At 50.8% G+C, this 10397-nt stretch overlaps 1 protein-coding gene across 2 annotated transcripts in view; it reads right to left on the bottom strand.

Moving 5' to 3' along the window:
- Positions 1 to 282: 282 nt before the first annotated feature.
- The window catches only part of GRIPAP1 (GRIP1 associated protein 1), a 28756-nt gene continuing 18641 nt past the window's right edge, over positions 283 to 10397 (bottom strand). Inside the window, exons 16-26 of one of the 2 annotated variants that reach the window (XM_030807005.1) lie at positions 10140 to 10352; positions 9895 to 10008; positions 8709 to 8786; positions 8510 to 8605; positions 8329 to 8385; positions 8128 to 8227; positions 5211 to 5341; positions 2804 to 2926; positions 2581 to 2674; positions 1725 to 1879; positions 283 to 852 (exon numbers count right to left, since the gene is read on the bottom strand). In XM_030807005.1, the coding sequence (XP_030662865.1) occupies positions 760 to 852; positions 1725 to 1879; positions 2581 to 2674; positions 2804 to 2926; positions 5211 to 5341; positions 8128 to 8227; positions 8329 to 8385; positions 8510 to 8605; positions 8709 to 8786; positions 9895 to 10008; positions 10140 to 10352 (1254 nt within the window). In that variant the 3' untranslated portion in view covers positions 283 to 759. The remainder of the gene's footprint in view (positions 853 to 1724; positions 1880 to 2580; positions 2675 to 2803; positions 2927 to 5210; positions 5342 to 8127; positions 8228 to 8328; positions 8386 to 8509; positions 8606 to 8708; positions 8787 to 9894; positions 10009 to 10139; positions 10353 to 10397) is intronic. The other variant, XM_030807006.1, reaches the window with a different exon arrangement.

Below are 10397 nucleotides of genomic sequence, written 5' to 3'. Positions count from 1 at the left end.
TCCACTTACTCATCCATCGGTCCATCCAACCACTTACCCATCCTCCCGTCTGTCTACTCATCTATACCCACAATCCCATACATGTCTACCCATGTACATATCTGCAGGTATTTCAGCTCCACTCAGTTTGAGGGGCTGGTCAGCAGTAAATGGAGACAGGCTGGATGAGGGTGGGGAAAAGAGAGTAACGTTGCAGCCAGAGACCTCCCTCCCTATTCCAATGGTGTGAACCTCCCCGCCCCCAGCACATCCCTCCTGGTTGAAAAGAACGAGACGAGACAGTCAGTGGGTGGGCCCGTCTGGCCAGATGGTATTTTGGCTGCACAGCCTTTACACACACACACGCACGTGTTGCTAGAACGCTGAACATGGACCACACACCCACCCAACATCCCCAATCCCAAATGCAGAGTAGCCAGGCTCCAGACATAAATTAAAAAATAAAATAAAATAAAATAAAATAAAAAAGAGTTGGTCTCTGGGAAGGAGAGCTCATGCAGAGATGAAGACAGAAGCCTTTGGGAGCCAGGACCAAGAAGAAGGAGAAATCCCTGCCCCTTCCCTCACGATCCCCACTCCCTGGTGGCCTCTGCCCTAAGACAGGATCATTAACACTAACCATCAGGCCTCTAGCCCTTTTAATGTCCAGTCTCCCAAGCTATTTGATTTTGGCTCCAGCCCTCATTTTTCCACCACAGCCCAAGGGAATGGCATCCTAAGGGGTAGGAAGGGGAGGAGGTGGGTGCAGCCTGCAGGTCTTTAGCTGGTTTCTCCTGGCTCTATGTCTGGGTCAGGAGGCCCCACGCACTCCTTGCTGAGCCGCACAATTTCCTGGGACAGAACTTCCATATCCTAAGAAACAAATGAACCATCAGGGGCCAGAGAAGGGGACAGGCTGCTCCCTTGCCAAACGTAGGGTATCATCTGTGATTTCCTTCACACCCTTTCATTAATCAATGCTCAGCTGTGTCTGGCCTGGGATGGGAAGGTACTTGGAGAAGTTCACAGTACCCCCAACAGTGGGCTGAGCTCAGAAAAGTCATGAGGATGGGTGGGGAGCTACAGATAATGGGAGTGGGATGCCTCCTGTGGCATGGTGCTGCTGCAGGATACACCACCACTCTGGCCACCTGCTCTTCTACTAAGTGTGAGCTTGCTTCTCAAAGGCAGGAGCTGGGTCTGACTCCTTTCTGACTCTCAGAGATGGGGAAAGTCTTTGGGTGGCAGGTTGGGCAGAAAGATGTGTGTGGGGGGCCATGGGCATGGGGGATCTATGGTAGACAAATTGGTGGATGAATGAATTGTCCAGAGGACAGATGGAGATCAACAGGTGGGCAAGCAGGTAACTGGGTGGGTGAAAGGTAACACAAGGGGCAATTGATGAGTAGATAAGAGAATGATATGTCAAGAAATGGGTGGCAGGACATGGGGTAGACAATGAGATGAGTAAGTAGTAGATTGGGTAGATGGACAGATGGGCAGATGGTTGGGTGAATGTGTAGATAAATGGATGGGTGGGTACATGGAAGGAACGAATGGATAATAAGTTGAAGAGAGGGTGGAAGATGAGAGCATGATGTAGTAGTTGATGCGTGGGTAGGAGGATAGCTGGGAGGACAGGCTGGGTGGGTGGGCAAGGGAACTGGCAGATGACCCAGGGGCTATGTGGCTGGGTAGGCAGGTGGCTGGGTGAACAGATGGGTAGGCTGGCAGGCCACACTCGCCTTGTGCAAATGCATATTCTTGGTGAGCTGCTCCTCCAGCATGTTCTGCAGCTTCTTGTTCATCTCCCGAAGGTTCTCGTCGCCTGGCTTCACTAGGTCTCTCAGGACACTGCCCAGCCCGCTGCGGTCTGTGTGGCCTGCTGCCACAGACACATCTGCAAGGGCCCAGGCTGAAAACCACCCCCTCGGCAGAGCCAGAGGAGAGCCAGGCAGAGCCAGAGGAGAAAAGAGGGAGACGAATACCAGGGGAGAAGGGAGCAGGAAAAGCCATGTCATGTAGGACAGAGGCTTTGACATACAAAACCTAGCTCTGTCACTCACTAGCTCTATGGCCCCGAGAAATGAGGATAACTAACTTGTGGAACTGGAAAGATGCACATGACTGCATGTGAAGCACAGAGCACACAGAAAGTCCTCAGCACATGTTGGTCAGTATGGTTCTGATTAATAAAGAAAAATCTGTGAAGGAGCAGGTTTGAAAGAAAGCAAAAGCAATGAACAGAGAAGGAAAACAATATAGACAGCGAGACAAGATGGAGTGGGGTGAAAAAGAGAAACGGAGAAGAGAGAAGGGAGAGGGAGAGGAGAGGAAGATGAGGCACAGGAAGAGGAAAGGAGAAAGCGGACAGAGAGACAAACTGGAGAATGGAGAGAGGAGAGATGACAGAGAAAGAGAGAAGAGGGAGGAGGCGAGATCAAGAGACAGTGCTTTCCTGTTCTCCCCTCGACAGGCCATGGTCTTGTCAGTAGCTTCACTGAGTTCCAAGAGGAGAGGAGAGAAGCCGCAGCACAGAATGGAGAGGGAGGGCCAGGTGAAGGCTGGACCAGGGCTGAGGGCCGGGGAGGGGGCACTGACCGATCCGGCTGTCCATGACGTAGGTCTCAATGATGGCGCTCTTCCGGCAGAGGTCCTCTGCCATGGAAGCACTGCTCACCTCCAGGTGCTTCACCTGCAAGATGGCCCAGCCCACCTGAGACCCCTCTACTGTGCATGTTCACACATGAGGCGGGCCCGGGCAGACCCCACACCCCCAAGGGCACTTCAAGTGGGGATGGGCAGGCAGGCAGGCAGGGAGCACCTTCTCCTCCAGCATCCATTTCTCCTGCTGTGTCTCTGCCAGCCGCTGAAAGAGCTCAGCCACTTCCTCATCTGACAGCTCTGCTGGCCGAGGGGGCTGTGCCTGAGGGCTGCTGGATAAGGACTGCAGGAAAGAGAAGGGGAGAGGCCAGCCCCGGGCTCAGCACCAACGACCCCAGACAGGTGTCAGGGACTGGGGAAGAGAACCAGGCCAGAGGTGGGTGAGAGAACGTGGGCCCTGAAGCTGGGACTGTAGGCCCATCTTGGTACCCTCAGACTCTTGTTATCTCCTCTGCCTAAATGGGGGTAGAGAGTAAACCACATCAGAGCCTTGTGGAGAGGATTAAAGGAAGATCCCAAAGCAAATGAGATCTAACTTCCAGCTGACAGGAAAACTGGAAGAGAGGGACATGTTAAATCATACCACCAGGAAGCCAGCAGAAAAACCCAAAAGGTAGCATACTTCCTGTGGGGTGACTGGGCTGGCCTCTTCAACAAGTTGGTCTCAGGAAAAAAGGGACCACACTAAAGAGATTTAAGGGCCATAAAACAACCAGATGTAACATGTGCTCTGAATCTGAATGCTAGTTTTCATAAAACCAGCAAGAAAGGACATTCTGGGGCCAACTAGAGAAATCTGGTTAAGGTCAAAGTATTAGACGACGTGAAATTTTTTTTTTTTTTTTTTTTTTTTGAGATAGAATTTCGCTCTTGTTGCCCAGGCTGGAGTGCAATGGAAGATCTTGGCTCACTGCAACCTCCAACTCCCGGGATCAAGCGATTCTCCTGCCTCAGCCTCCCGAGTAGCTGGAATTACAGGCACGTGCCACTACGCCCAGCTAATTTTTGTATTTTTAGAAGAGACGGGGTTTCACCATGTTGGCCAGGCTGGTCTTGAACTCCTGACCTCAAGTGATCTGCCCGCCTCAGCCTCCCAAAGTACTGGGATTATAGACAGGAGACACCGCACCCAGCCAATGACATGAAAACTTATCAAATTGGGAAGGTAGAGACAACAGTTGAATAAAAACAGGTTAATCTCATCTAGATTTTAAAAAGAGAGAGAATTCTGGAAGGGTATGAGCTAAGAATTTATTTATTTATTTTTTGAGATGGAGTCTCACTGTTGCCCAGGCTGGAGTGCAGTGGTGTGATCTCGGCTCATTGCAACCTCCACCTCCCGGGTTCAAGCGATTCTCTTGCCTCAACCTTTAGAGTAGCTGGGACTACAGGCACGCACCACCACGCCCGGCTAATTTTTGTATTTTAATAGAGACGAGGTTTTGCTATGTTGGCCAGGCCAGTTCTCAAACTCCTAACCTCAAGTGATCTGCCTGCCTCAGCCTCCCAAAGTGCTGGGGTTACAGGCATGAGCCACCACGCCCAGCCCTGAACTAAGAATTTATAATGGTGACTTCTGGATGGTGAAAATATTATTTTTTTTTTTTCACATTCAAGGTTTTTTTGTTTTTGTTTTTTTAAAATAGAGTCGGAGTTTTACCATGTTTCCCAGGCTGGTCTTAAACTCCTGAGCTCAAGTGATCCGCCCACCTTGGCCTCCCAAAGTGCTAGGATTATAGGGATGAGCCACCACACCCAGCCAGACATTTAAGATTTTAAAAAATCTTTGCTCATTTGTGGTTTTTAAAAAATGTACTACAATGCGCACATACTATTTTTTTTTTTTTTTTTTTTTTTTTTTTTTTTTTTGAGACGGAGTCTCGCTCTTTTGCCCAGGCCGGACTGCAGTGGCACTATCTCGGCTCACTGCAAGCTCCGCCTCCCAGGTTCACACCATTCTCCTGCCTCAGCCTCCTGAGTGGCTGGGATTACAGGCGCCCGCCACCGTGCCCGACTAATTTTTTTTTATTTTTTTTTTATTTTTAGTAGAGACGGGGTTTCACCGTGTCAGCCAAGATGGTCTTGATCTCCTGACCTCATGATCCGCCCGCCTCGGCCTCCCAAAGTGCTGGGATTACAGGTGTGAGCCACCGCGCCCGGCCGCGCACATACTATTTGTGGAACAATAAAAAAGTTATTTCCAAAGGAAAGTGGCTGGTAAGGAGGCTGACATGACAGCCGGCAATAATAATTAGTGATCATTACAAGTTGGGAAAAGGGACCTTCTCCTTGGATGGTGCACCTACTATGAGCCACATACTTTATGGCACCAGAGAAGGGGGAATTAGCCCACAGATGATGAAACAGAAAGTCAGAGAGAGAATGATTGGCCTGTCCTGCATGTAGCAATCTGAATCCAAGTTGGTGGGCTTGGGGAAAAGTTGACAAGAAAATATGTGTGCTGCGCCCAAAGTAGGAGATGGATTTAGGTGAGGAGAAAAGGGGAGGGGTTCTCAGATTTTTGGGTTGAGAGAAGCTGGAGCTGTAGGTTCTTCCTTTCCCCTTACCCTGGCTGGAACAGCCGAGCTCTCCTTTTCCCGCAAGATCTCCCGGTAGCTGAAGGAGGAGATGCTACTGCTGTCCCCTGTCTGGGTCCGGCTTGGTGAGTTCATCTCTGAGAGAACCAGCTCCTCAAGGCCTGGGCGGTGGAGGGAAGAGAAACTTGAACCCCAATACCCCTGAGTCCCAGGGCAGCAACCAGCAGGAAGGGGCAGAAATAGATTTAACAGAGATGGAAAGAGAGACACCTGGGCATGGGGAAAGGCAGAAGCAGACAGGAGGACAGGGAGAGACAGAGACAGAAAAAAGGGCTGAGGCCGGGCGCACTGGCTCACACCTGTAATCCCAGCACTTTGGGAGGCTGAGGTGGGCCGATCACTTGATGTCAGGAGTTCGAGAACAGCCTGGCCAACATAGAGAAACCCCGTCTCTACTAAAAATACAAAAATTAGCTAGGTGTGGTTGTGTGTGCCTGTAATTCCAGCGATTCAGGAGGCTGAGGCAGGAGAATCGCTTGAACCCGGGAGGCGGAGGTTGCAGTGAGCCGAGATCGTACCATTGCACTCCAGCCTGGGTGACAGAGTGAGACTCTGCCTCAAAAAAAAAAAAAAAGAAAGAAAAGAAAAGAAAGAGCTGCCTTTCTGGAGAAACACATACAAAATGAGAAGGAGAAAATGGAAGAGGTTGGAGAAAGACAACGATGTGGGTACACATGAGCCTCAAGTGGCAGACACACTTGGACACAGGGTTCAGAGAAAGGAAGACAGCTAGAGAGGGCACAGGGCACATCCACTTGCAGAAAGAAAATGCCAGAGATGGAAAGCCAGAGCAGATGACAGAAACTAACAGAGACCCTGGAGAAAGAAGTGAGCCAGAGCAGAGACAGAGACAGAGAGAAAAAAAGATGCCGGGTGCGGTGGCTCACGCCTGTAATCCCAGCACTTTGGGAGGCCGCGGTGGGTGGATCACGAGGTCAGGAGATCGAGACCATCCTGGCTAAAATGGTGAAACCCCGTCTCTACTAAAAATACAAAAAATTAAGTGGGCGTGGTGGCAGGTGCCTGTAGTCCCAGCTACTCGGGAGGCTGAGGCAGGAGAATGGCGTGAACCCGGGAGGCAGAGGTTGCAGTGAGCCGAGATCGCGCCACTGCCCTCCAGCCTGGGTGACAGAGCGAGACTCTGTCTCAAAAAAAAAAAAAAAAAAAAAAAAAAAAAAGATGCAAGCAGGCTCTTGTACCCACGCACCTAAATCTCAATCTCAGTTTAATCTAATGGACAAGGTGAATGTATTGAATGTATGGTATACAATTGTAACTTTTCCCAAGATTCTTTTTTTTTAAGACAGAGTTTCAGTCTTGTCGCCCAGGCTGGAGTGCAATGGCGCAATCTCGGCTCACTGCAACCCCTGCCTCCGGGGTTCAGGCAATTCTCCTGACTCAGCCTCCCAAAGTAGCTGGGATTACAGGCGCCCACCACCACACTCAGCTAATTTTTTTGTATTTTTAGTTGAGACGGGGTTTCACCATGTTGGCCAGGCTGGTCTTGAACTCCTGACCTCAGGTGATCCACCCACCTTGGCCTCCCAAAGTGCTGGGATTACACCTTTCCCAAGATTCTTACATTCATCTGTGATAAAACAGAAACAAAACTCCTTTTTAAAGAAAGGTTACTTCAGGAGACCAAGTGCCTCAGAGAGAAATTGATTTGGTGAGAGATACACATCTGTTTTGCCACATCACTTAAAGCCCTCAAGGATCTCTGGCAAGGGTGGGGTGACTGAGTGGGGATCCATAGGTATCCCGAGTGGGGGAACAAGGGACCAAGTTTTCTCTGAGTCTGTAATCTAAGAGATGCACCAGAGCCTTCACTGCATTTTACTTTTAAATGTATTTATAGGCCATCCCCGTCTAAAAAAAGGCTGAAGCAACTAAAGTTGTGTGTGTGTGTGTGTGTGTGTGTGTGTGTGTGTGTCTTCTGCTTGAAGTGGCAGAAATAACAGATTGGATTAGCTGTATAATGAAAACACCACAGTGTTGCTGGCTGTGTATAAGTCTGTCTCCCTAGCTCAGCTGGGGGCTTCTGGAGGGTAGAGACTTGGGGAGTTTTATATCAGGGACCCTGTACTTGAGCATGGAGATTTATAGAATGAGAGATTGTATACAATAGATTTAGAAACGCCAAGTGAGGTGTGGGAGTGTGTAATGTAGTACATACAGTGAGGAGACAGACAGAGATATAAACAGAAGAGAGAGGAAGAGGAGACAGAGTGGCGGGAAGAGATAAGGGGACAGAGAAAAGAAAGGGCGGGGGCCGGGCCCAGTGGCTCATGCCTGTAATCCCAACACTTTGGGAGGCTGAAGCGGGCGGATCACCTGAGGTGGGGAGTTCGGGACCAGCCGGACCAACATGTAGAAACCCCGTCTCTACTAAAAATACAAAATTAGCTAGGCGTGGTGGTGCATGCCTGTAATCCCAGCTACTCAGGAGGCTGAGGCAGGAGAATTGCTTGAACCCAGGAGGCAGAGGTTGCAGTGAGCCGAGATCACACCATTGCACTCCAGCCTGGGCAACAAGAGCAAAACTGTCTCAAAAAAAAAAAAAAAGAGAGAGAGAAAAGGAGAAAACTAGAGAAAGAAAGCAAGGAGATAAAGGCAAATATAGAGGAAAGAGAGAGAACAAACTGAGACAGAGGCAGAGACAGAAATAGAGAAGAGACAGGGCAAAAACGAGACAGAAAGATAGAAATAGAGAATGCAGAGAAACAATCAGAGGAGAGACAGAGAAAAGGTAAAAGACAGATGGAGTTCCAGAGCGACAGAAGCAGGAAAGCACAGCTGAGGAAGATGCAGGACTAACCTGCAGCCTGCAGGCCCAGGCCCTGCCTCCTCCATGCCTCAGCCTCCTCTCCCTGTCCTAGTCCCTCACCTGAGCGGCTCTTGCTGTTAGTGAGGATGTCCTGCAGCCGCTCCTGCAGCTTATCTGCCCGTTTCCGCTCCAAATGCAGCTGCCGCTTGAGGTCCTTGAGCTGTGGGGGACAGGGGTAAGATGAGGACTGAGGCCCAGTGGGCCCATAGGAGGCAGGCTACAGGTAGGAGGGAGCCGTGCTTGGGCACCCCTCCGTCTTACCGCAGCACTGCCCTTCTTCTCCAGGATCCTCTGCCCATCCACTGTGTCCTTCACCTCCTGTGGGAGAAAGCAGGCATGGCTGGCGGGTGCCAGAAGGGCTGCCTGAAGCGTGCTCCCTCCCTGCCCCTCTTGCACGCTGAGGATCAGGGGTGTGTCTGGGGATGTGCAGGGACCCGCTGACCTGCTTCAGGCTGCTAATGGTCTTCAGGTGGCAGTCCCGCTCCTCCTGGGCCTGCTCGAGCTGATCCCGCACATCCTGTAGCTCCTCCTCCTTGCCCTGCAAAGCAGAAAGCAGCTTAGGCATTGGCTTGGGAAGCCTCTGTCCTCCCAGGAGGGCCCATCACTGTCTGGAGAGAGGAACACCATCATGCGAGAGGCACCTTCAGCTCGGCAGCGTGCTGCTCCCGACACTGCTTGAGGGCTTCCTCTTGTTCCTGCTGCTGCTGCTGCAGGGATTCCTACAAGACAAGTCCCAGGTCTGGCCACAGCCCCCCAGTAGGTATCATGCCCAGTTAGGGGTATCAGGGACTGCAATGGGGGCCCAGAGGTATGCAGAAATGACCCTCCTGCAGGGAACCCCACACGCCCTTAGGCAATATGCAGAAGTGTCACATCTAAAGTTGCACCATTCACATGGTTGACTTAGATTTGCATTTACATTTTATTTTATTTAATAAAACATAACACAGTGCTTACTACATGCCAAGAATGTTCTAAGGGTTTTACATATATTAACTCATTTTCTATAATCCTCCCGTAATACCTAGATGGTAGATATTATTGTTATCCCCTTTCTACCATTGAAGAAAACAGGCCACAGAGAGGTCAGATAACTTACCCAAGGTCACACGGCTAGGAAATGGCCCAGCCAGGATTCAAACCTAGACAAACAACTGACTCCAGCCTGTGCTCTTCACTGCTACATGACAATGCCTTTCAATGTATTGAGATTTCCAGAAAATGGCAACAAAGGTTCTTTTTCCGAGACAGAGTCTCGCTCTGTCACCCAGGCTGGAGTGCAGTATACGATCTCAGTTCACTGCAACCTCTGCCTCCACGGTTCAAGTGATTCTTCTGCCTCAGCCTCCTGAGTAGCTGGAATTACAGGCGCCAGCCACCACGCCCGGCTAATTTTTGTATTTTTAGTAGAGACAGGGTTTCATCATGTTGGCCAGGCTGGTCTCGAACTCCTGACCTCAAGTGATCCACCCACCTCGGCCTCCCAAAGTGCTGGGATTACAGGCGTGAGCCACCACACCCAGCAGGTTCTTGTTCAAATAACATCAGTGTATCGCATTAATTTCCTGACAGAAGTACAGTTTCAGGAGAAAGGTGCCTTTCCAAATTTGCACAAAGGCAAGGCAGCCTTAACACGTGACAGTCTGTCCTATCTGATGGCCATCCCCTGATCCACTCCAGAGGGCTGCTATTGAGCCAGGGGACTGTGGGGATATCCCTAAGTCCAAAAAATCTCGGGAAGTTCCAGGGCCTGACCACTCCTGCTTCTATGGTTTGACATGAGGGCCCCAATCAGCCTTTGTTCCTCACCAGGCATCACCAACTCACCTCAGCTTCCTTCAAGCGCCGTTCAAACCAGCCCTTGGCTCCATCCATGGAGTGTACCTGAGCTTGAAGTTCTTCCACTGTCTGCTGGAGAGTCTCCAGCTCCCGTGTCCGGGCCTGGGATGGGGCAGACTGTCATGGGCCAGGCAGGCAGAGGAGCAGGTACCTGATGCATGCCACCCACTGGCCTATCAGCCAGTGGTTCCCAGGTTTTAGAGGAAGAAGGGCATCGTCATCTACCCACCCACCTTCTCCTCCCGGATCTGCCCACGGAGCTCCTCCTCCTGACGCTTCTTGTCTTCATGCAGCTCTCGGAGCTCACGCTCATAGCGGGCACGCACCCCCAGCACCTCCTTCTCATGCCGTAGACGAACTGCTCCCAGCTCTTCCTTGTGCTGGGACTTCTCTTGCAGCGTTTCCATTGCTAGCTCATCCAGCATGGCCTTCCGCTTCTCAGCACTCTGGGGGACAGGACGATGGCAGTCAACTTCCTTCCACAACATCAA

Source organism: Nomascus leucogenys, chromosome X (assembly GCF_006542625.1).
Source record: "Nomascus leucogenys isolate Asia chromosome X, Asia_NLE_v1, whole genome shotgun sequence".
NCBI classification, from domain to species: domain Eukaryota; kingdom Metazoa; phylum Chordata; class Mammalia; order Primates; family Hylobatidae; genus Nomascus; species Nomascus leucogenys.
Note: the sequence above shows the minus strand (reverse complement) of the source record. Positions and strands in the feature narration are given on the sequence as shown.